Source organism: Salvelinus alpinus, chromosome 30, assembly GCF_045679555.1.
Source record: "Salvelinus alpinus chromosome 30, SLU_Salpinus.1, whole genome shotgun sequence".
In the NCBI taxonomy this organism is placed as follows: Eukaryota; Metazoa; Chordata; class Actinopteri; order Salmoniformes; family Salmonidae; genus Salvelinus; species Salvelinus alpinus.
Genome location: NC_092115.1, coordinates 21,681,665 through 21,706,419, shown reverse-complemented (window position 1 = coordinate 21,706,419; position 24,755 = coordinate 21,681,665). Strand labels below are relative to the sequence as shown.

The 24,755-nt window shown below is 43.3% G+C and overlaps 2 protein-coding genes across 7 annotated transcripts in view; both read right to left on the bottom strand.

Annotated features, from left to right (window-relative positions):
- Positions 1-1,138: 1,138 nt before the first annotated feature.
- On the bottom strand, positions 1,139-7,048 carry LOC139560314 (gap junction Cx32.2 protein-like). The gene is made up of 2 exons (XM_071376971.1): positions 6,183-7,048; positions 1,139-5,890 (listed from the first exon to the last, which is right to left on the bottom strand). The coding sequence occupies exons 1-2, from the start codon at positions 6,244-6,246 to the stop codon at positions 4,704-4,706; spliced, it is 1,251 nt and encodes a 416-aa protein (XP_071233072.1). The 5' UTR covers positions 6,247-7,048; the 3' UTR covers positions 1,139-4,703.
- Positions 7,049-7,250: 202 nt separating this feature from the next.
- LOC139560315 (cyclin-Y-like) overlaps positions 7,251-24,755 on the bottom strand; it is a 40,719-nt gene continuing 23,214 nt past the window's right edge. For 2 of the 6 annotated variants that reach the window (XM_071376972.1, XM_071376976.1), the window contains exons 3-13: positions 15,138-15,212; positions 14,423-14,443; positions 13,599-13,633; positions 13,442-13,465; positions 13,004-13,098; positions 12,866-12,901; positions 12,685-12,742; positions 12,403-12,522; positions 11,004-11,170; positions 10,540-10,702; positions 7,251-10,170 (exon numbers count right to left, since the gene is read on the bottom strand). In XM_071376972.1, coding sequence (XP_071233073.1) covers positions 10,054-10,170; positions 10,540-10,702; positions 11,004-11,170; positions 12,403-12,522; positions 12,685-12,742; positions 12,866-12,901; positions 13,004-13,098; positions 13,442-13,465; positions 13,599-13,633; positions 14,423-14,443; positions 15,138-15,212 — 911 coding nt within the window. In that variant the 3' untranslated portion in view covers positions 7,251-10,053. The remainder of the gene's footprint in view (positions 10,171-10,539; positions 10,703-11,003; positions 11,171-12,402; positions 12,523-12,684; positions 12,743-12,865; positions 12,902-13,003; positions 13,099-13,441; positions 13,466-13,598; positions 13,634-14,422; positions 14,444-15,137; positions 15,213-24,755) is intronic. The other 4 variants (XM_071376973.1, XM_071376977.1, XM_071376974.1 and 1 more) reach the window with 3 other exon arrangements.

Sequence of the window (24,755 nt, the reverse complement as noted above, 5' to 3'; positions counted from 1 at the left end):
GGGTGAACAGGGGGTACAGGAGGGGACTAAGCACGCACCCTTAAGCACGCACCCCCGTGTTGAGGGTCAGTGTGTCGAATGTGTTGTTGCCTATCCTCACCACTTGGGGGAGTCCCGTCAGGAAGTCCATTGATTGTGGCCTGTGGAATATTGTCCCACTCCTCTTCAATGGCTGTGTGAAGTTGCTGGATATTGGCGAGAACTGGAACATGCTGTCATACACATTGATCCAGAGCATCCCAAATATGCTCAATGAGTGTCTGGTGAGTATGCAGGTCATGGAAGAACTGGGACATTTTCAGCTTCCAGGAATTGTGTACAGATCCTTGCGACATGGGCCGTGCATTATCATGCTGAAACATGAGGTGATGGTGGCAGATGAATGGCACGACAATGGGCTTCAGGATCTCGTCACGGTATCTCTGTGCATTCAAATTGCCATTGATAAAATGCAATTGTGTTCGTCAGTCCGTAGCTTATGCCTGCCCATACCATAACCCCACCACCACCATGTGGCACTCTATTCCCGATGTGATGTTGACATCAGCAAACCGCTCGCCCACACGACGCCATACACACATCTGCCATCTGCCTGGTACAGTTGAAATCGGGATTCATCCGTGAAGAGCACACTTCTCCAGCATGCTAGTGGCCATCGAAGGTGAGCATTTGCCCATTTAAGTCGGTTACGAAACCGAACTACATTCGGGTCAAGACCCTGGTGAGGACGACGAACACGCAGATGAGCTTCCCTGAGACTGTTTCTGACAGTTTGTGCAGAAATTCTTCGGTTGTGCAAACCTACAGTTTCATCAGCTACCCAGGCGGCTGGTCTAAGACGATCCCACAGGTGCTGTACAAATCTTTTTGCCCATGCTGGCGCTACAGACTGCTAATACATTACTATTAAAGGCCCAGTGCACTACTTTTGTGAGAAATGTTTTTGTTCTATTAATATATATATTTTCTTCCAATCTTTCAGGTGTTGCTGCAGAACCCTCTGCACTCATACCTCTCATGGCTATGGCCACACCTGTCAGGTGGATGGATTATCTTGGCAAAGGAGAAATTCTCACCAACAGGGATGTAAACAATTTTGTGCACAAAGTTTGAGAAAAATACGTTTTTTGTGCGTATGGAACATTTCTGGGAAATTGTATTTCACGTAATGAAACATGGGACCAACACTTTACATGATGCGTTTAAATGTTTGTTCAGTGTATGTTCAGTGAAGCAGGCTCTCTAATTCCTTTACCACTATATCTTCAGACAGGGTTGTACATCGTTCCTTCATCACTCAAAATTAGACTAGAGGTGAGGGTTGCAAAGGTCAACGGTTATGGCTATATCCGTCAGTCCATGTTCGTGAAAGTGTGTATGTATGAGTTTGTAAGTCAATGCATGACATTTCCATTTCCATATACAGGAAAAACAACAATTCTGCATATCTATTCTATGTTGCCTCTACTCTGACAGTGTTTTCTAATTCTTCAATACACAGACAACACTAATAGCCTGTATACTGTCTCTCCACTTATTTCCCTTACACAACAGAGTCATATTCACTAGGCCCCAAACAAAGAAAACATACTAAAACAGGAAGGGACTTCCTGACTTTGTCCTGTAAGAAACGTTTGTTTCGTTTTCTGTTGCAAAACAGTTTGCTACGGTTCGCAATAATGAATGGGAATAGTCCATTCATTGTATGTAGTGATCTCTACATTTTCTCCGACATCAACATCCAAGGAGTGAGAATGGATTTTTCTGTCACCAGGGACAACAAACATATAATCCTACTGAATTCTCTACGCAACATGCAATCTGGTTTCAGAGAAAGACGTATAATACTATATGTCCTCCAAGTTGTATTATAAATTACATCATCCAATTCGTATGCTATTTATTGTATGATCAGGTAAAACATATACTATACGTCCTCTCATTCCTATGATATTGTACAACTGCTATTCCATTCATAATGTAACCTAACGTAATGTATCATACTAAATGAAGGAGAACGGATTTTCGTACACAATCTTATAAATTTGCTTTGAGGCCAGGTTGATATTTGATATATATTTTTGATGTTCTCTTATGCTCAATGCTGAATTCTCTACCTAAATTGATCTATCATTAGTTTCTGTCAACCATGAGATCTGAGTACTGTACCAATAGCATATAGGGCCAGTGAGGGTTGGATCATTTTCAGATGAACAGGGCTCTGGTCAAAAGTAGTGCACTATTTAGGGATAGGGTGCCATTTGGGATGCATCTGAACAGTGGATCAATAAGGTTGAGTAGGAGCTGACTCATTGTTGTGGTTTTCCCATGTGAACACCAAACATCATGCTTGCAAAACAAATTCAGAAAATAAAATGATTTAAAATCTAAAAATATTTAAATTACAATTTACAGTAAGGAAAAATATCTACATACAGTATGTATAGGTATTTTCAAATGGATTAAGAATTTCTAATCTCTGCCAGAGTGGTTCTTTCTTGTATCTGCACTTTCATTTATCTACCAGAGGAGGACAGTAAAGACAATGGCATACACTTATTCAGACGTTACGCGACCCTGTTGTTTCAATGGATTTAAAACAAAAATATTATTTAAATAGGCAAGTCAGAACAAATTCTTTACAATGACAGCCTACCCCGGCCAAAACCAAACGACGCTGGGCCAATTGTGTGCCGCCCAATGGGACTCCCAATCACAGATGGTTGTGATACAGCCTGGAATTGAACCAGGGTCTGTAGTGATGCCTCTAGCACTGAGCTGCGCCACTCGGGAGCCCTAAAACAAACAAGGTAATGATTATGACAGCCCCATGTGTACTTAAATGTTTAATAGTCTATACAATTACTTTAAAAAAGGAATTATATAAATGCAGAGAACTTGTCTACGAATTGAACAATGAAACAACATCCCTGTCCCAGACAATGAATGAATGTAGGCATACATTTAAGATGCATATACCACAACCCCGTTCCTTTAATTAACCTTTGACCTACCAGCATCATCACCCACTTACCCGGGGTAAGTTGTTCCAAGAGACCACTTTCTTTGGACAAGATACACTACAAAAGTATGTGAACGTTCTTTATACCACTCCAGCCGACGCTTGGCATTGCCCATGGTGATCTTAGGCTTGTGTGCGGCTTCTAGGCCATGGAAACCCATTTCATGAAGCTCTCGACGAACAGTTCTTGTGCTGATGCTGCTTCCAGAGGCAGTTTGGAACTCAGTAATGATTGTTGCAACCGAGGACAGGCGATTTTTACCCGCTACGCGCTTCTGCACTCGGCGGTCCCATCCTGTGAGCTTATATGGCCTACCACTTCGCGGCTGAGCCGTTTTTGCTCAGACGTTTCCAATTCACAATAACAGCACTTACTGTTGACTGGCGTAGCTCTAGCAGGGCAGAAATTTGACGACCTGACTTGTTGAAAAGATAGCATCCTATGTAGCTTAGTTGGTAGAGCATGGCGATTTCAATGCCAGGGTTATGGGTTTGATTCCCACGGGGGAAAGTATGAAAATGTATGCATTCACTACTGTAAGTTGCCCTGGAAAAGAGCATCTGCTAAATGACTAAAATGTCAATCCTATGACGGTGCCATGTTGAAAGTCACTGAGCACTTCAGCCAATCTACTGCCAATGTTTGTCTATAGAGATTGCATGACTGTGCGCTTGATTTTATACAGCTGTCAGCAACGGTGTGGCTGAAATAGCCAAATCCACTAATTTGAAGGGGTCCACATACTTTTGTATATATAGTGTATGTTTTCAAAACTGTTTTTTAAAATTATTTCCAGGGATACACAACATACTGAAATATATGTAAATATCTTTGTTAGAAAGAAAACTATATTTCCCTTGACAGAGTGATGCTGAATGTAACAAATGGCTCTCCCCTACACTCAAAACCACATGAAGGCTTTGGCCAGGATTCATTCCAAGGCACGTTGTAGAGCAGCACATTGTGTTTGACTTTTAAATGTAATTTACACTTGAGCTAACATCCACAGCATTGTTGACAGTAGGTGGGCTTGCATTCACCTCAACTTTTCCATCACTGGCCTCCTGTAAAGCCTCTCCTGACATTTACAATTTATTAATTTAGCAGACACTGTTATTCAGAGTGACATACAGGAGCAATTTGGGTTAAGTGCCTTGCTCAAGGGCACATCAACAGATTCTTCACCTAGTCGGCTCAGGGATTCGACCTTCGGTTACTGGCCCAACGCTTTTAACCGCTAGGCTACCTGCCACCCTGGTAGAGGAATAATGTTCCTTTGTTACCCTCAGTTCTCCAAGTGGTCTTAGCTTCTGATGAGTCGGGGCATGTCAGTCTTGTCTGACTGTTGTTTGGGAACCCAATGAAAGACCGTGTGAGCTGAACAACAGCGGAGTGCGGCCATCATTGCTCTTGAAGGTCAACTAACTGGCATTAATTGGATCACCCATTCTAATTCTGTTAGCTAACACATACAGTGAACACATTCTGTTTGTAGAGCTGAAAGTGTGAAGTCACAACAGCAAAATGCAATGTAGCCTATTATTACAATTTGGGGAAAAATGAATTTAAGTGTATGTAAAGAGTAAATCATCAGAGTTGTTGAACTAAAAAAGACAGCTCTCCCATTGTTGTGTTGCTGCCTTGCATAGAATTACATAGGTCTAAATAAAACAATCTACTTTACTGAGCATCTGATGAGGAAGAAGAATCACTGGAAGAGCTTGAGGAGCCCCTTACTTCCTGTAGGTTGACGTCGTCCAGGAGCCTATCACGGGATTCTGCGCTATCATAATGCTGCTCCAGGAGTGTTGCGTCTACCATGGTGGACTGGCCATGCCTCCGACCACTGTACATTGGTGAGGGTGTAAATTGGCGTGACACTACTACTGGGTCTCTCTCTAACCGCTGGGAGAGAGGGACGGAAGATGAATGGGAGATGTGGTTTGGATGAACGAAGCACCCGCTCCATGGAGCCCCCATAGGAATGGGGTGAAATGGCGGTTCAATCTTTGCATCCCTCCGCGGCAGCCTGCTCCCCTGCAGTGGTTGGGCAGCCACCCTAACGCGAGTCTCATCATTTATTCGGACTCTTCTGTGTGAAAGGTCACCGTTTGGGTTACATTTCGAGGTTGGTTTGTCAATGTGACTTTGTCCTCTCTTGAGGACAGTTTTGGGGGTGTTGTGGTTCTGGTTGTACAGGACTTCCATGTCCTCCCCAACCCCACCATTCATCAACCGTCTGCCCTTTCTCCTGGTCCTCTGTGTCACCATCCATTGCACAGAGCACACAATATCTGCCAAGTTCAGTAGCAGAGACAGGGAGGCAGACCACAGCATGAAGTTGAGCATGATGGTCTTCTCTGTGGGGCTGGATACATAGCACTCCACCATGGACGTACAGGGGAATTCATAACACTGGAAGCTCCTGGGGACAGAGAAGCCATAGAGGTAGTACTGGCCGGCACTGAACGCTGCCTCCAGCAGAATCCGCAGTATCACATCCAGAAGATAGGCACTAACAAAGTTAGGTGTTCCTTTTGGTAGAGCGTGTAGAGGGGTGCACAGAGTGCCTGCTCCGGTCTGACTTCTGCTTCCAGAGAAATAGTTCCCTCTGATACGGAGAGTTGACGATACTTTGTGGATGATATAAGAGATGAACATCAGGTGAGGGAGACAGAGCATGATCAGTTGGAACAGCCAGAAGCGGAAGAGGGAGAGGGGAGCAAAACTGTCGAAGCAGACGTTGGTACAGCCTGGCTGGATGGTGTTGCACACAAAGTGCTCCTGCTCGTCCCGGAAGAGGGGATAGCCAGAGAACAGGAGGATGAGTAACCTCAGGACCACCATCAAGATCAACCATGTCTTCCCTGCAGTAACAGCAAATCAATTAAATATTCACTCACACACATTTAAACATTTACATTTTGGTCATTTAGCAGACGCTCTTATCTAGAGCAGCTTCTAGTCAGTGCATTCAACTAAGGTAGGTAAGACAACCACATATCACAGTCATTGCAAGTAAAACAAACATTATTTTAGTGTTAGATACTCTTGAAAAAAAGCTTCATGTTAGTAACATTAACTATCCCATACATACAGCATCTACAGGCTCATTTACATACAGAACAGTATGTCCACATGGAGGAAAGGGAAACCTACCCAGAAAAGTGACGTTGTGATTGAAAGTAATGAAGAGTATTTCCATTAGGCCCGTCTTCTCCATGATAAAAACAACAAGCAGCTCATCCCATTGAGATCCTGTCTGTATACCTTGATCCAATCCAGATTACTCAGCAAGGGTCCATTTCAGTCCAATCAATCCAGTTCAACTCAATTCACTTTGATTCAATTCAGTCCAATTCAAATCCAAGTACCTCATTTGGTTGTAGAGAAGTGGCTCCAGAGTAAGTTCTCAGTTCCCCAGAGTGTATGTCTACTAGACTATAGATCTCTCTCAAGTGTTATAAACAGCTCAGTGATGCCAGGCAGGGTCCTCTCTCTGCTATTATTATCACATCCAAATCATGTTACCATCAAAGCATTGCTAGGATATTTCAACAAAATACACTGAGCTCAGACAACTGGTCGGGTCTACATAAAAGAAGCATAGTGATTATAGAATGTTATTCGAATTGAGGTTACCAGGTTAAAGGTTATAGGACAATAATGAGAATTGTAGCTTTGTGCCCAAATGGTGGTGATCTTGGCCTCCTGTCCATTAACCTCAATATCCAGGCTTCCTCACATTCGTTCGGAAATAGCAGAGTGATTAATGATACTTGGTGTGCATCCCAAATGGCACGCTATTTCCTATATAGTGCACTGCTTTTTACCCGAGCCGTATGGGCCATAGTCAAAAGTAGTGGACTACATAGGGATTGGGTGAGTATGGTAACGTGAGACTACATCTCCATGAAGCCATTTTAATGGTCATGTCAAGACAACAGCTGCTACATGTTGTATATGTAACAGTATGGCTTCTGTCCCTCTTCTAGCACACAGCTAACTAGCTCGCAATTCCACATTGGCTACAAATAGACTGCTAATAGGGGGATTTGGTGATTAGCATACACACATGATCTAACAAGTTCTCCACATATAAACATAAATTAATACAACAGTCAGACAAACGCTTTGGAAATAAGTGTATTTTATACTTTCATGTGTTGTCCTCTTGGATTTCTAAACTGTACAAATAGTTTTCACCCAAAAATAAATGAATCAAAATCAAAATACATTTTCTTTTATTACAAACATGGATCAACGCCTCCATATAAATATTTCAAAATGAAGTTAATGATCGCATCATCACTTTAATACTTGATTATACACTGTACAAAGTTTACTCTCTAAATAATTCATACAATTGTAGTGCTTCAGTTGTCAGTAGGGTCTTCTTGACAAATGATAAAAACACAAATAAAAGTTGATCATGAATATAACAATATTAATATATTTATAAGACAAAATCAAACTGTATAATGTTTGGAGGAGCTATGTTATATAGAAGTTGGCTCAGTGTTCAGGTTTTTGTTCTTAAACAAATAAAGAAACATTGTAGTTTAAAACATCGAGTTCTAAAACAAAAAAGTCATGCTTCACACGGTGTATCAAGTATGATAACTCATTTCTATCCTTTCATTGGTCAGCTTCTTGTCAATATAACCTACTTTGAATCCTGTGGATGACACATTCACAGTAGATAAATCACTCACATTTACACTACATGGCCAAAAGTATGTGGACACATATTAATCATGGGCATTAATGTTGGTCCCTGCTTTGCTGCTATAACAGCCTCCACTCTTCTTGAATAGGCCTGGCTCTCAGTCGGTGTTCCAATTCATCCCAAAGGTGTTTGATGAGGTTGAGGTCAGGGCTCTGTGCAGACCAGTCAAGTTCTTCCACACTAATCTCGACAAACCATTTCTGTATGGACCTCGCTTTGTACACGTGAGCATTGTCATTCTGAAACAGGAAAGGGCCTTCCCCAAACTGTTGCCACAAAGTTAGAAGCACAGAATCGTCTAGAATGTCATTGTATGCTGTAGCGTTAAGATTTCCCTTCACTGGAACTAAGGGGCCTAGCCCGAACCATAAAAAACAGCCCAAGACCATTATTCCTCCTCCACCAAACTTAACAGTTGGCACTATGCATTCGGGCAGGTAGTGTTCTCCTGGCATTCGCCAAACCCAGATTCGTCCGTTGGACTGCCAGATGGTGAAATGTGATTCATTCCTCCAGAGAACTCGTTTCCACTGCTCCAGAGTCCAATGGCGGTGAGCTTTATACCACTCCAGCCGACGCTTAGCATTGCACATGGTGATCTTAGGCTTGTTTGCGGCTGCTCGGCCATGGAAACCCATTTCATGAAGCTCCCGACAAGTTCTTGTGCTAACGTTCTTCCAGAGGCAGTTTGGAAATCAGTAGTGAGTGTTGCAACCGAGGACAATTTTTACGCGTTACGCGCTTCAGCACTCAGCGGTCCCTTTCTGTGAGGTTGTGTGGCCTACCACTTTGTGGATGAGCCGTTGTTGCTCCTTGATGTTTCCACTTCACAATAACAGCACTCAAAGTTGACCAGTGCAGCTCTAACAGGGCAGCAATTTGACTGAATTGTTGGAAAGGTGGCTTCTTATGACGGTGCCACATTGAAAGTCACTGAGCTTTTCAGTAAGGCCATTCTACTGCCAATGTTTGTCTGTGTGCTCGATTTTATACACCTGTCAGCAACAGATGTGTCTGAAATAGCCGAATCCATTAATTTGAAGGGGTGTCCACATACATTTGGCCATGTAGTAAATCATTGATGAATTTAGCTGCAGATCTGAATATAACATTCTGAGTAACTAGGGAGATATACTAGTGGAAAGGTACCCACTGGGCACAGACGTCAGTTCAAAGTCTATTTCTTATTTACATAAAAAGTTTCGGTTAAAAGTTCAGTGAAAAAATACATTTTTCACATCCAATCAGTTTTCCACATTTATTTTGTTGAAATTATGTGGAAACAACGTTGATTCTACCAGTTTTTGCCCAGTGGGTAGTAAAGTAATATGGTCAACTTGTTTGAACATGAACAAAATAATTGTGTTCATTAAGAACTAAATGTTTCTGGAATTTGAATGTAGATCTCCAGTAGAAACGCCTGCACATCTAGAATGCTGTTTTACCTGATCAAATACTGTCTGCAGGTACTTGGATTTGTCAGGTTATAGCAGTAGGCAGTGAAAACAACCTTATGAACACAAAATGAATAAAAACCCTTTCACCAAAAGCTACAGAACCATCTCCAAAGGCCACCTGTCTGTCGTGCCACGCCAGCTTGGACAGTCTAGGACCCATGATCGTATTCATTAGTGCACGCCATAGCAAAACATTTTCAACGGAAACCGGATTTTTTTTCTTAATGGACAGGTTCAGGTCTTCCACCCGTTTCAGTCCTTTTTCTTTCGTTTGGTGCGACCCAGGAAAAGAGGTCAAATGTCACTGAAATGTTGTTTTCTGACAACTTCTCTGTTGGTTTGCTGCTACAACGCATAAAGCTAATGTTGCCACAGTGATGGTTGGCTGGCTACTTTTGATGGTCTTGATAGTCACCTGGCTGCTTCTGTCCACATGTCATGAGATCTCTTAACAGTCATCTTTATGTTGTATCACAAAGAAGCTTTCATTTTTCTTACTCTTAACAGTCAGTGAACTACCAGTCCTGTAGAGAGCTCTTCCCTGTGTTACAGGAGCGGAGGCACTGTGAAGGCATCTATCTGTGACAGGGACAAGGTCGGTCTGTCTATCCAGGTTAGGTTTGCAGAATACGGGTAACCTTTCCAAAATTCCCAGGAATCCAGATTTGATGATTCCCGGAATCAGCAGGAAATCCCGGAATCCTCCAATCAGGTATTCTGGAAAACCTGGGAATTTTGGGAAATTTACCATGCTGGCCTCAGGCCCAGCCTCAGGCCCAGTCTCAGGCCCAGTCTCAGGCCCAGTCTCAGGCCCAGTCTCAGGTGTGGTCTATGTTCCTGGTTGTTAGGAAAGGATGGCAGGGACCCATCGCACCCCGACCAGATTGTCCACGCTCGCTGAGCGCTTCTTGGCAGCTCTCCTGGCATCCTTGTACTTGTCATCACATAACCTTGAGATCGCCTGCAGGAGCAACAAACATGATGAATCGATAAACAAACTCGCTTGAACGGAATTGTTACTGCCCTTCAGGCATAGACTAAAAGATGTAGAAGATGTAGTTAAAGTGTTAAACCAAGACTATTCAGAGGATCAGCTGCCATCAACACAAGCCATTTTCAGATCAGCCGTTGACACAAAGTGCTCTATAGTAACCCGGCCTACCCTCTACTGCATAGCCTCTGCTTCTCTTTCGGTCTTGGCCGGGCTACTGTAAAATCACCTTGTGACAGCTGCTAATGTAAAAAGTGCTTTCTAAATAAATGTAGTTATTGATAGATTAGATTGAGTAGATTGATAGATTAGATTGAGCTAGATTGAGTGGTGTCTCACCTCTAGTCTCTGGGCTTTGTCCCGGCTCAGGGGCTCCAGAGGGAAGCTCAGGTTGTTAGTCTCTGACAGTGAGCGCAGGTCAAAGTAATACTTGGCATAAACACTTGACGGAACGTTGATGTTGAACTGCAAAAGCTCCAGAAACTGACGCTCCAGCTCGTTCCTGTTGAGAATATATGTTTTTCACAACAATTGATGGCACTCATACAGACAGCTCACTGTCCTAGAGATCGACACCAACATATTAGGGGCACGTATCCAAAACATCAGTGTAAAAACGAATTGTTGAATGTACAGTACATGGTTTTGATTTCACAATGTGGTCTAGTGTCAGACCTACAGTAAGTCAGTAAAGCTTTAAGTCTGAGATTTCCAGAAAAACTGTGTACACACTAAATGTGAGCAGCAAAACAGGTCAGCTACAATTAGCCAGCAGAAGAGTCCCTGATTTATTTTCTTCTTACATGTCCTCCACGGTGATGTCTTTGAGGATCTGGCAGTAGTCTACATTCCAAACAGCCTGGTCGTCCCAGACCTTAGAGGCCAGCAGAATGGCTCCCAGTACCATACGCTTCCAGTTCTCTGGGCCAATGTCTATCTCGGCATACGTCAGCAGCCTCTCAACGTACACCTGAAAAACACAGTGGGAAAATGAATACTAAAGTCATGAGGTAATTGTTGTGATATTGGCAGCTTCCCAAATAACACCCTATTGCCGATATTGTATGTTCATCTCCGGATCATTCGTGGCACACACAGAGCCATTTAAAAATCTGACCAGTATCTGAAGCTTGATTCATACAGTAACCTCCTGTGAACTCCCTCTTAACCCACCTCTTCTCACCCGAGGCACACCCGCCCCCATCCCTCCTCCATCCCTCACCCCTACAGCCCCTATCCCTCCCTCCCTCTCCTCACTCCCACATAGCCCCCCCCTAATCGCACACAGCCCGCCCATCAATCCCCCCTACTCCCACACAGCCCCCCTCAGTCCCCAGGGCCATCCTCCCTCCCTCCCCTACTCCCCCTCAGCTCCCAGGGCCCTCTCAGGATGATCTCCTGAGAGAAGACAAGGATGTGTGTAAATTGAAGACAAGGCCACAACGTTGGTGCATCGAAATGTCACTTGTTGTGTGGAGAATGTGCTTCTGTGATGCTGACGTTAGCTCTGCTCTGGCTGCAGACCATCTGTGTGTTCCTCTGGCAGTAGAATAGTATACCCAGACCTTTTACTGTACGTTCGTGCAACAGAGGACACAGTGGCTAACTGGCTTTGGCCCCTGGCGGTTGGCCTAATTTTCCTCCACTGCTGCTCATGTCAGTGAATATCACAGGCTCTGAAACTGGCTGCCAGCCACACACAGACACAGGCTAGTTAGGAGGCTTCTTCTGACAGAATTGGCCTGCATCCCAATTCCCTATATAGGCCTTGGTCAAAAGAAGTGCACTAAATAGGAAAAAGGGTGCTATTTGGGAAGCAACCACAGGCTAGTTAGCAGCCTCTGACAGACTGACTCGCATGGTGATCAGCCTGAGACAGGAACACTCCAAGCCCGTGTCTGACCGAGGATAGACAGACAGGCAGTAACCAACAGGACACCAGTTGATCAAACATAAAAGCCTATAGCTAAAGGGGAGAGAATAACTTGATGGAGAGGAGTTCTGTCTGCCCTGTCTGAGAAGGTGTCAGACGAGTTGAGAATTAACTTTTCTAAACATATATGGGTCTAATTTATGACACCTCTGATGAAACAAGTGTCCCATTGGTAAGCTACCCCATCAAAAGTAGTGCACTATGTAGGGTATAGGGTCAGGTGCCATTTGGGACGCAAACAATGGAGTCAACCAGTCCCCCTCCTTTACCAGTGTAACAATGGCACATTCTGCAGTGAGCTGAGCAGCGCTGAACAGCATCCGGACGAAGCGGTAGATCTGTTTCTGCTCGGGGTCGTGTTTGTCATAGTCAGACGGCACTTCAGATTTCTGAGAGAGTAGAAGAACATGAAGGCTTTATGAACATGGTCACTGTATAAAACTAAATGTATAGATTCATACATAAAGGGATACACACACACACACAAACACACACACACACACACACAGTGGGTCAATATGAACACAGGAACTGATTGCATTGGCTGTTACCGAGAGAGGGTGAAGCTTCTCGTCAAAAATGTCTTGCCGCATTCCTCCATCTGTGTCCCTGAAACAGGTCATTCAGGAACGCTCAAATGTCAAAGGTCAAATGTTTTACTGGACTGTTACACTAGCTAACCAAACTCTCCATTCAAGGCATTGCTTGCTCACAGTGATAGGGTATTCTTACCTATTCTTTATATGGTAATATATTGCAAGAGATACACTGAAAGAAAGAAGGGTATTTGTTAAAGCATTTGTCACAACCAGTACTTTCTGTCTGTCCCATAGGTCAACCCATGTAAACGGAACTGGGACATACACTCACCATTTAATGGTGAATTTAAGATTGGGCTGACTGACTGTGTTGTCATCCAGGAAGATGGTGGAACAGGAGCTGTGTTTTCTTCTAGTTGATCCATGCTATAATAATGAAATAGAATTACAAATACACATCTCTATATTGCTGCAATTATAAAAGCTGACCATTAGTCGAGGGCATATTGATACATTAAATAAGGTTTCTACTGAAGCTACCTCCTCAAATGTAGCATGCGATGGACATGCATGGCAAATTAAGACATACTTGTGTATTCACTATTTAAAGATTGCTAATCATTGTCAATAATGCAGAGGGTCCTTCACCCCTAACATGTTACCATGAATGATGCAAGTCAGCCCTAACTATATGAATTTAACATGATGTCACTTGAGTAGCAATGAAATGGATCCATAGAGGACACACATAAATAATGTTGTACCTTACCTTTGACTCGCCAATGTGTGTTAACTTGTAAAACAATATAAAGATTTACCATGGGTAATTCATACATTATTATCAATCAGTTACAAAGACTAACTGTCCAATATAAGGAAATAATATATTAGCCTGAATCTATATTTAATACGTATTTAATACTCACATGATTGATGAAGAGGCTCTTTCTTTTTTCACGCACTAAACAGAGATAAAAAGAGAAAGATTGCGAAAGGCTTTAATCCGTTGTTATCAGCATTGTCCTAGAGCAGCGGTATTCAAAGTCGGGGTCACGAACTGCAGTGGTGTCGCCAAAATTATAATATTTTGTTTTTACAAAAAATTAAGAGTACAGGTTATTTTATAGCAAAAATGGTGAGACAATATACAAATGTTTTGAGAAAGATACATTTTGATGAAAGATATGAAAGAATGAAAGATACATTTTGAAAAATAAAATGTTATTGAGTAAATGTATTTATTGGATGATAAGAGATGAAAATGTAATGAGTTGAAGGTTATTTGTTGATGTAAAAATCTAAATGTACAGATTTGAAGGTTTTGTCATTAGATTTGGGGTGGGTTTGCGAGAAATTCGTGCCCAAAAAAATGGGGTCCCCAGAAATTCTGGTGAAAAGAATGGGGTCCCCGCTGAAAAAGTTAGAATACCACTGTCCTAGAGATTGCGTAAGCAATAGAAAAAAGCACAATGGTAGATGAGAGTTTCAGCATGATCAGCAAGACATTCTGCAGTGAAACAGCAACGCTTCTATGGACCCTACATACGTTAGTTGCAACATACTGTACAGCGAGAAGCGTATCAAAGTGTGCACAAAAAGGACAAAGTGGTTAACATCACACTATCAGAGATGATTCATTATGGTTAGGGCTGGTTACTGGTTATGAACAGAGAGCATTAGACACACACATTACTCCACAGCTAGGGGGAAACAGAAGCACTCAGTATTACTGTACATATACACTACTCACCATTTTTGCTAGACAACTCCACTGAAAAACAACCAAAAGCCGTCTACTTAATTTACCTGTTCAACTCAAACACACAACTATCACTGGCTCTCACTTTAATACAATAGTATGTATCAAATGTAGCTTATATCCTGGACAATTGTGTTACTTGCTAACCTGCTATGCTAATAGTGTCTTGTTACAGTATAACATAGCTAAGCATGACTCAAAGTTCCTAGAATCACTGTGTTGTTCTAAAATCCTTCCTAGTAAAATGGAAAGATTTATCAGCGAAAAACAGTGTGATAGGATGAGAATCCCAGAGGCTGTAGATACTGTAGTACTTCTAGGGAAACACCCCAGGGCAAGGCATACATTACCCCACAGAGCTGAGCTGTCTGTGTTCACTGGAAGCAGTCTTGTGATCTGGGAATATCCTACTTTATAACATAATACAGAGGTTATACTGTATTGCCAGTATCCATGAGTTTTCCCTGATAAACCTGTGTGTTTTCTTGGTCAGGTCACATGGTCAGGAAAAAACCCTGTTCCGTCCCCAATGGCACCCTGTTCCCTATATAGTGCACTATTTTTGACCAGGGTCCATAGGGCTCTGGTCAAAAGTAGTGCACTATGTAGGGAATAGAGTGCCATTTGGGATGCAAACCTGGTTTTAACTAAAGGCCTGAACGTCAAAGATTCATAATTTTTTATTGATTGATTGAGAGCCACTCACCATCAGTCTGAGATTTGCTGAGGAATATTGTGCTGGCCCGAGGATGGTCAGAGGGGTTGTACTCCATGTTCAGCTCTGAGAAAACAAAAACAATTATCACTCTGTCAGTTACTGAATATAACACCCTATTCCCTTCACTTTAGGGCCCCGGTACAGGGAATAGAGTGCTATTTGAGACACAACCTAAATACACTGCTCAAAAAAATAAAGGGAACACTTAAACATCACAATGTAACTCCAAGTCAATCACACTTATGTGAAATCAAACTGTCCACTTAGGAAGCAACACTGATTGACAATAAATTTCACATGCTGTTGTGCAAATGGAATAGACAAAAGGTGGAAATTATAGGCAATTAGTAAGACACCCCCAAAAAAGGAATGGTTCTGCAGGTGGTGACCACAGACCACTTCTCAGTTCCTATGCTTCCTGGCTGATGTTTTGGTCACTTTTGAATGGTGGCGGTGCTCTCACTCTAGTGGTAGCATGAGACGGAGTCTACAACCCACACAAGTGGCTCAGGTAGTGCAGTTCATCCAGGATGGCACATCAATGCGAGCTGTGGCAAAAAGGTTTGCTGTGTCTGTCAGCGTAGTGTCCAGAGCATGGAGGCGCTACCAGGAGACAGGCCAGTACATCAGGAGTCGTGGAGGAGGCCATAGGAGGGCAACAACCCAGCAGCAGGACCGCTACCTCCGCCTTTGTGCAAGGAGGTGCACTGCCAGAGCCCTGCAAAATGACCTCCAGCAGGCCACAAATGTGCATGTGTCAGCATATGGTCTCACAAGGGGTCTGAGGATCTCATCTCGGTACCTAATGGCAGTCAGGCTACCTCTGGCGAGCACATGGAGGGCTGTGCGGCCCCACAAAGAAATGCCACCCCACACCATGACTGACCCACCGCCAAACCGGTCATGCTGGAGGATGTTGCAGGCAGCAGAACGTTCTCCACGGCGTCTCCACACTCTGTCACGTCTGTCACATGTGCTCATGTGCTCAGTGTGAACCTGCTTTCATCTGTGAAGAGCACAGGGCGCCAGTGGCGAATTTGCCAATCTTGGTGTTCTCTGGCAAATGCCAAACGTCCTGCACGGTGTTGGGCTGTAAGCACAACCCCCACCTGTGGACGTCGGGCCCTCATACCACCCTCATGGAGTCTGTTTCTGACCGTTTGAGCAGACACATGCCCATTTGTGGCCTGCTGGAGGTCATTTTGCAGGGCGCTGGCAGTGCACCTCCTCGCACAAAGGCGGAGGTAGCGGTCCTGCTGCTGGGTTGTTGCCCTCCTACGGCCTCCTCCACGTCCCCTGATGTACTGGCCTGTCTCCTGGTAGCGCATCCATGCTCTGGACACTACGCTGACAGACACAGCAAACCTTTTTGCCACAGCTCGCATTGATGTGCCATCCTGGATGAACTGCACTACCTGAGCCACTTGTGTGGGTTGTAGACTCCGTCTCATGCTACCACTAGAGTGAGAGCACCGCCAGCATTCAAAAGTGACCAAAACATCAGCCAGGAAGCATAGGAACTGAGAAGTGGTCTGTGGTCACCACCTGCAGAATCACTCCTTTTTTGGGGGTGTCTTGCTAATTGCCTATAATTTCCACCTTTTGTCTATTCCATTTGCACAACAGCATGTGAAATTTATTGTCAATCAGTGTTGCTTCCTAAGTGGACAGTTTGATTTCACAGAAGTGTGATTGACTTGGAGTTACATTGTGTTGTTTAAGTGTTCCCTTAATTTTTTTGAGCAGTGTATTAACCTGTCAGATCAGATGTGTGGAGTTCCTCAAGTTACAACACAAATGTTTTGCAAGAGAGAGAAAAACACCCTCTTGTTGAATATGAAAACATTTCATTGTAGACAAACACATGCAACTTACAACTGACCGAGAAAACATAGGGGTGAGATGACATCATTTCAAAGGTTACATTTATACCCAAAGTTTCTCTCACATCCATGCTTTAGCCTCATTGTTAACTTATCCAGCCAGTATATGGCATCAGACAGAACATAGCCACATGCCTAATTCACACAATAGGGCCAAACCGAGCCAAACCAAGCAGAGCTGTACTGGCCTGATTACACATCCACGATAGTTGCTGGAAGCGTACTGGAAAGGACCGTGTGAAAAGAAAATACCCAAACCAGCACAGTACAGCTCAGATGGACTCCGTAGACAGACAGGAGGCTATATGTGTCATACATATAGAGCTGTTGTGAAGGAAGTTGTCAAGGAGATGAGTCTTTGTTTATACAGGACCTCCTGCCCTCACCTACCGTCAACCAATCATGTCAATGTGGAGCTATACGGAGCCCTCTGCATTGTTACACATTTTGAGAGGCACACGGTAGTGCGGTATGAAGCTCAATTTGGCCTCTGCATGCCTCCGGAGGCTTCGCAATTGCGTCATACCATCAATACAGAGCGTCCGACCACATTTTCGGATCAAGCGTAAATTGGCTCTTACCTGCCGACGGTGATTAATAATAATAATATAATTAAAACACTAATTAATAGCTTTTCTGAAAAGCACAGGGGACATAGTCACACAGGCTATAGGAAATGAAAGAGTGAGCAGCCTTAACAGTGAAGCGCCATAGGATGCGTCCCGAATGACAGCCTATTCCCTATTCCATAGTGCACTACTTTTGACCAGAGCCCTGTGTGTTGTTTTTGTTATCTGCTGTTCCCTCTAGTACTCATATATAAATTGTTGTTTGTTTCTCTTCACTCTCACAGAGACATTGAAGAATGATTCATGCTTTGTGATTCAGAGCATTATCTACATCACGGCCTGGGTATATGAGCTACGGATGGGCGTTCATGTCTCACATCAAACAAATAGTTACACTCATATGCTATACATATGCTATAGTATGGTAAATTACCATGATGGAGAAAAAGGTACTGAAGGATATTAATAAGCCACTATAGCTACCATTAATTTGGACTGTGCATCATAATGAAGTCTCCATGATAATGTCTGCAATGTGTCAAAATATACATTTGATACCATTGAACGCTACTCAAGCCCTCACGGAGTCACTTTTCCAGAGGCAACATCACCTCAACAACAACACCTCAACACCTCAACAACACCACAACAACACCACCAACACCTCAACAACACCTCAACAACAACACCTCAACAACACCAACACCTCAACAACAACACCTCAACAACACCAACAGCTCAACAACAACAGCTCAATAACACCTCAACAACAGCTCAACAGCACCAAAACAACAACATCACCACAACAGCACCAGGAAATGGGGGTTTCATGCTCAAACAACTGGAATATAGGTACTACCTTAAATAATAGAATAGAATAAACTCAAACCACAAAGCTAAGCCAACTTCACACTCAAGAGTGAGAAAAGTCCCTCGAAGATAGGTACTCCATTTCAGTACAAGGCTATGTGTGAACGGAAATGGAGAGCCTTTTTTGGTCAATTCTGAATAAAGAACTGCCAGGAATGCAGGGAGGTCCTCTAACTCCCACAGTGGCCCAAACAGCACCCTATATAGTGCACTATTGGGCCCTGGTTAAAAGTAGTGCACTATAAAGGGAATAGGGTGCCATTTGGTATGCACACAGCCCTACTGTATCCCTTCCCCTGGCAGGCAGACCCAGACCCAGCCAGTAGATTACAGAACAATATACCACAGAACTGGACAGTCAATGACAAGCTGCAAAGGAGTTGCTATGAGGGGTGTTAAAAGGAAAAATATTTTGTGTCATTTATTCATAGTTTTTTCTTATCATCTTGTTTGAATACAACAAATGGCTACTGTGATGGATGGAGAGACCTGGGGGTGCTGTTGCTGCTGATGAAGAGGTCTGAGGTGTTAGTCAGCAGCAGAGGGATATGACCTGGCGGCAACCCAGACAGAGGGCATGCTGGGCTGGCTGTAGGCCAACTGACCCGGAGGGGTGTGCCAGAGCTGAGAGAGGCCCTTTTGGTTATAATTTTCATTAGCTCGCTGAGACGTGGGGCAACTCTAAATGGACTGACAGTGTGGATTAGTCTTGCATAAAACACGGCCATTCCGTCAATTTAGCACACTTATGCAACAGAAGCCCAGGTTGTGTCTAAAATGGCATCCTAATCACTGTATATTGGACTACTTTTGACCAGGGCTAACAGGGTCAAAAGTAGAGCACTAAATAGGGAATAGGGTCCCATTTTGGACACAGACCCATAGTATTACAATGAGAGACGTTTCAACACATTCAGAAATTAGAACCAGGAGCTATTCAGAGGCAGAGGTCACTTGAACACAATTAGCGAAAGGGGGTCAGGCAATCCTCTGACAGAAACAAATACCCTGCAGTTCTGCACCATGGACAAGGTACCAACATGTCTCTTTTCTGTAGAGCAAAACTGTTTTTAAATAGATTCAAGTACACAATACAGTAAATCCATTGACCTTAATCCATTCATTTTATATGTAATCAATAATTTCAATAAAAGATCATTCACACTTAATTTCCCCCTTTCACTTTGCAGTACACAGTGGGTTGCATCGCAAATCCCTAGTGCACTACTTTTGACCACAGCCCTAAGTGCCATTTGGGACATATACCAGTGTAGATGAATTGGCATCATGCAGACAGGAAGGATATGAGAGCTCAGCCTTTTAATCCATGCCTGTTGATGCCCACTCACTACTACAGAGCACCACCACAGAGTATAGAACCGATCTGGGACTCGAGCGGGTCCGGATCCAGAATTCTAAATAATGTCACAGGTCTGATCTGATTGTCACGGGTCTCGGGTATGTGTAATTTTAACTGACTTGTCCGGAAGGGACCGTACAGATCAGAACGAGACTGCTGCAGTGTATAAAGAAAGAGATATTTTATAATTTATGCTGCTCCTCTTGCTTTTCACGAGAGTGGAGCGTGGCGCGTGTAGCTTGTTGTTGACCAATCGTGAGTCATCAAAGCGGCAATAGGCAACGGTCATAGAGCCTCGCTCAGTGTGTGGCAAAAATTAGGAGATATCTAATCAATAGAAGATGGAATTAAAATGATGGAATTAGAAGTTAAATGGAGGCTACAACTACCAGGAGCCAACAGGTAGGCTGCTACTTAATATTCTGAATGGAGTTGTTGTTATTTGTAACTGTAGGATGAGAAAGCACATGAACTACAGCCTCAGTTAGCCTAGTTAGCTAGCTTAACTAGCTTCTCACGGTTTGATGCAGTCCAAGACAGGTACTAGGTAAATAGTATTTGATGATAAATAACCTAGCTATGGCAGCGATTAGTCTACTATAGCATCTCACTCCCTCCTCCCCGTGTCACTCGCTCACAGTAAGGTCCCTCCCTGCCTGCTGGAGCGGCACCTCTCTCCCTCTCGCGGGTCTCTATATTTAAAAAATGTATTTATGCATATCTGGTCCAGGTAGGAAAGCCCCAGGTCCATTACGGAACGGATCCAACTTTTTGGACCTATGAAGACCTCTACCACAGAGCACCACTACAGAGCACTACCACAGAACACACTACAGAGCACCACTACAGAGCACCACTACAGAGCACTACCACAGAGCACTACCATAGAGCACCACTACAGAGCATCACCACAGAGGACCACCACAGAGCACTACCACAGAGCACTACCACAGAGCACTACCACAGAGCACTACCACAGAGTACTACCACAGGGCACCACTACTGAGCACTACCATAGAGCACTACCACAGAGCACTACCATAGAGCACTACCACAGAGCACCACCACAGAACACTACCACAGAACACTACCACAGAGTACTACCACAGGGCACCACTACAGAGCACTACCATAGAGCACTACCACAGAGCACCACCACAGAGCACCACTACAGAGCATCACCACAGAGCACCACCACAGAGCACCACCACAGAGCACTACCACAGAGCACCACTACAGAACACTACCACAGAGTACTACCACAGGGCACCACTACAGAGCACCACCACAGAGCACCACTACAGAGCATCACCACAGAGCACCACCACAGAGCACCACCACAGAGCACTACCACAGAGCACCACTACAGGGCACCACTACAGAGCACCACTACAGAGCGAGGGGCAGAGAGAGGGGAACAGCAGCCTATGCTATCACAGAGTATGCAGCCACACCTGTCTCTGGGCTCCATGAGAGAGAGTCACCTGAGACATGGCTCAACACCACTGACAACTGAACTGACAGAGAGATAATCAGCATTGTAGGTCTACCTCTTTCCCTCTGTCTCAATCTGACACTGTCCTTCCTTTCTTACTCTGAGTATAATTCTGTTGTCAGACAGCAGGTTGTCAAGCAGTAGGATGGATCTAATGCAGCTGAGACACCATCTGTGGCCAGCCTGCTCCTTCTACAGCAAGGAACACATTTTTTTTGACAAGACCTTGCAACCATGGCGAGGTAAATACCTGTCTACTTACTAAAATTACACTGATTAACACTTTAGTCATATCACTGTTTACTTATTTACTTATGTCGCTACCTACTCCAGACGACTCATTTTTTAAATTATACTTAACAAAAACATAAACCAACATGCAACAATTTCAAAGATTTTACTGTTCATATGAGGAAATCAGTCAATTGAAATACATTCATTAGGCCCAAATCTATTGATTTAATGACTGGGAATAAAGATAGGCAACTGTTGGTTACAGATACCTCTAAAAATAAAATGGGCCTCACAATGGGCCTCAGGATCTCGTTGCGGTATTTTTGTGCATTCAATTACCAAGCGATAAAATCCAATTGTGTTCGTTGTCCATAGTTTATGCCTGCCCATACCATAACCCCACCATGGGGCACTCTATTCACAATGTTGACATCCGCAAACCGCTTGCCCACACGACGCCATACACATGGTCTGCGGTTGTGAGGCCGGTTGGACGTACTGCCAAATTCTCTAAAACAACGTTGGAGGCGGCTTATGGTCGAGAAATTAACATTCAATTCTCTGCCAACAGCTCTGGTGGACATTCCTGCACTCAGCATGCCAATTAGACGCTCCCTCAATGAGAGACATCTGTGGTATTGTGTTGTGTGACAAAACTTCACATTTTAGAGTGGACTTTTATTGTCCCCAGCACAAGGTGGACCTGTGTAATGATCATGCTGTTTAATCAGCCACACCTGTCAGGTGGATGGATTATCTTGGCAAAGGAGAAATGCTCACTGACAGGGATGTAACAAACAAAACGCTTTTTGTGCCTATGTAACAGTTCTGGGATCTTTTATTTCAGCTCATGAAACATGAGACCAACACTTGACATGTTGCGTTTATATTTTTGCTCAGTGTATATAAGCAAAACATATTTATCTTTATTTGGAATGGTTAGCCAGACAAAATTAAAATGTGCTGATTTATATAATGATTACGAGTTTGGGGGGATAAAAATGATTAAATGTTAAAGCATTAAACCTCTCACTAAAAGCTTCAGTTATACTAAAGTTATACTTAAACCCAGGGGTGCATGACCCCCCCACATTCTGGGTAGGCTGTTTTCCAGTTTTAGCCAGTGGATTTAGGACAGTACAGTCACCATAGAGCTTGCAGACAGGCTGTGTGAAGGAAAAGCTTCTGAAAGGCTGGCGTATAGGACCAGCACGGGAGAGATGAACAGAGGCAGCTGCTGTTTGTGTTGTGCTTTTTCTCTGAGTTGGAAAAGAAAGCAGAGCAGAAAATGGCTACTCTTTAGTTGACTAATCTAGCTGGCAAAGTAACTGCTGTTTGACAGAAGAAGAAAAACATATTCCTCGTTCTGAGCTAGTAGTGTAACTGACATGTTACGTTAGATAATGTTTCATCACCTCTTCACTGAAGTTAATTAACTACTAGCAGCTAGTTAGCTAACTAGTAGCTACCACAGCCAGTTCAGCTTTAGCTATCTGTCAGGTAGCAGTATCTAACAGCTGTTGTTGTATGGAAATGTTTTGTAGCCTTTGTTTTGTCCCGTTTCAACAGAAGTAAATTTGATGATTTACCATTGTACCATTAGCTAGCAGAGCCAGCCAAAAGATGGCTAATGTTAGCTAGCTAGCAAATTTGAGCTATTTTTGCCTCAATCACACTAGACCTGAATCAAACGCCGCCAAACGATTAAAGACCGATATTCTGACATTTTTTTTGCTTGACAAAGAGGCACTGAGGCATTTTCATGGGAAAATCAAAAGAAATCAACCAAGACCTCAGAAAAAAAATGTAGACCTCCACATAACAATGGCTCACTGTGAACATGGGTTAACACCTTTCTATAATTAAAACATCACAAAGCAACTGTCTTGATGATGCAGGGGTTGTTTATTCTGCTCTTTGCAAATCGCCAGTAGTTTATTCTTCCCCAAGTCTTTAGTGTCCCACTCCTGATGGAAACAAAATAACACTAGAGCTAACATTAACATAAACACTGGTGACACACTGGTGCTGGGTAAGTCTCAGGTGGAAAATCACCAAATATTATGTAGGGAATATGGTGCCATTTGGGATGCAGCCTGTGTAAGAGAAGGCTAATATCGGCTGTAGCGTAGGCCTGCTGTTCTCTGATAGGCTTTATGAATTAAGAATGGGACTGTTAAACAGTGCTGTGAACAGACAGAGAGAGAGAGAGAGAGAGACAGAGAGACAGAGAGACAGAGAGAGAGAGAGAGAGAGAGGCTGAGAGCTTGGCATAAAGGAGGAAAGAACAGAGGCTGGGGCTACCACAACACAGGCCACATATCACAGTCACATGTTTGTTTGGAAACACTGGATGCCTGCAGGTGACTAGTGACAGGGGCAGGTGACTGGGGCAGGTGACTAGTGACAGGTGACTAGTGACAGGTGACTAGTGACAGGCAGGAGGGAGGGGGACATTTGTATGTTGTTTCTGTTAGACTTAACAACAGGGATTGAATAGATTTAAGGATTCACTACAGCAACAACACATTTAGATTTGGTCCAAAACAATCAACTTTCAGTTTGAAAATATTGGTATGAAGATAATGGGAGAATAATAGAGCAGTCAATAAAACAAAGTAAGCTGTAAAATACTTGTAAATGTGATTTGCGAAAGGTCTTAAGTGTGAGGCAACGCTAGAAAATCCCTGAAGAAATAACAACAACTTGTTTCCGCTGCTCTCTGTCTCTGTGGCATTTGATACTTTACAAGAGGACTCCTAAGGATCTAGTCCGGTGATGTCAACATGAGTATTTACAGTGTTGACCAGATGACTACTGCCTTACATTCTTTTGTGTGGCTCTCACTACGCTAAAAGGATTCTCTTAATATTACTGACTGATAGTTGCTGCAACTACTTTGCACATAAATGCATCTTTGTGTCAACTGAACAGAATAATTGAACAGAATGACACTTCCTTTATAAACTCCTAACCCAAAGCAAAACATGCAAATGTCAGAAGAGAGAGAATTAACAAAAACAGCTACTGCTCCTGTTACACCCCTGAAAAAGGGTAGAAAGAATCACGATAGTGATACGGAATGTTTACTCATTGAACGTTTAGTGCAATCATTGTACATAAATAACACATTTTACAGAACAACAGATCTACAGGAACGATAGGTTTTGTAGGGTACAAGGCTTATTCAAATCA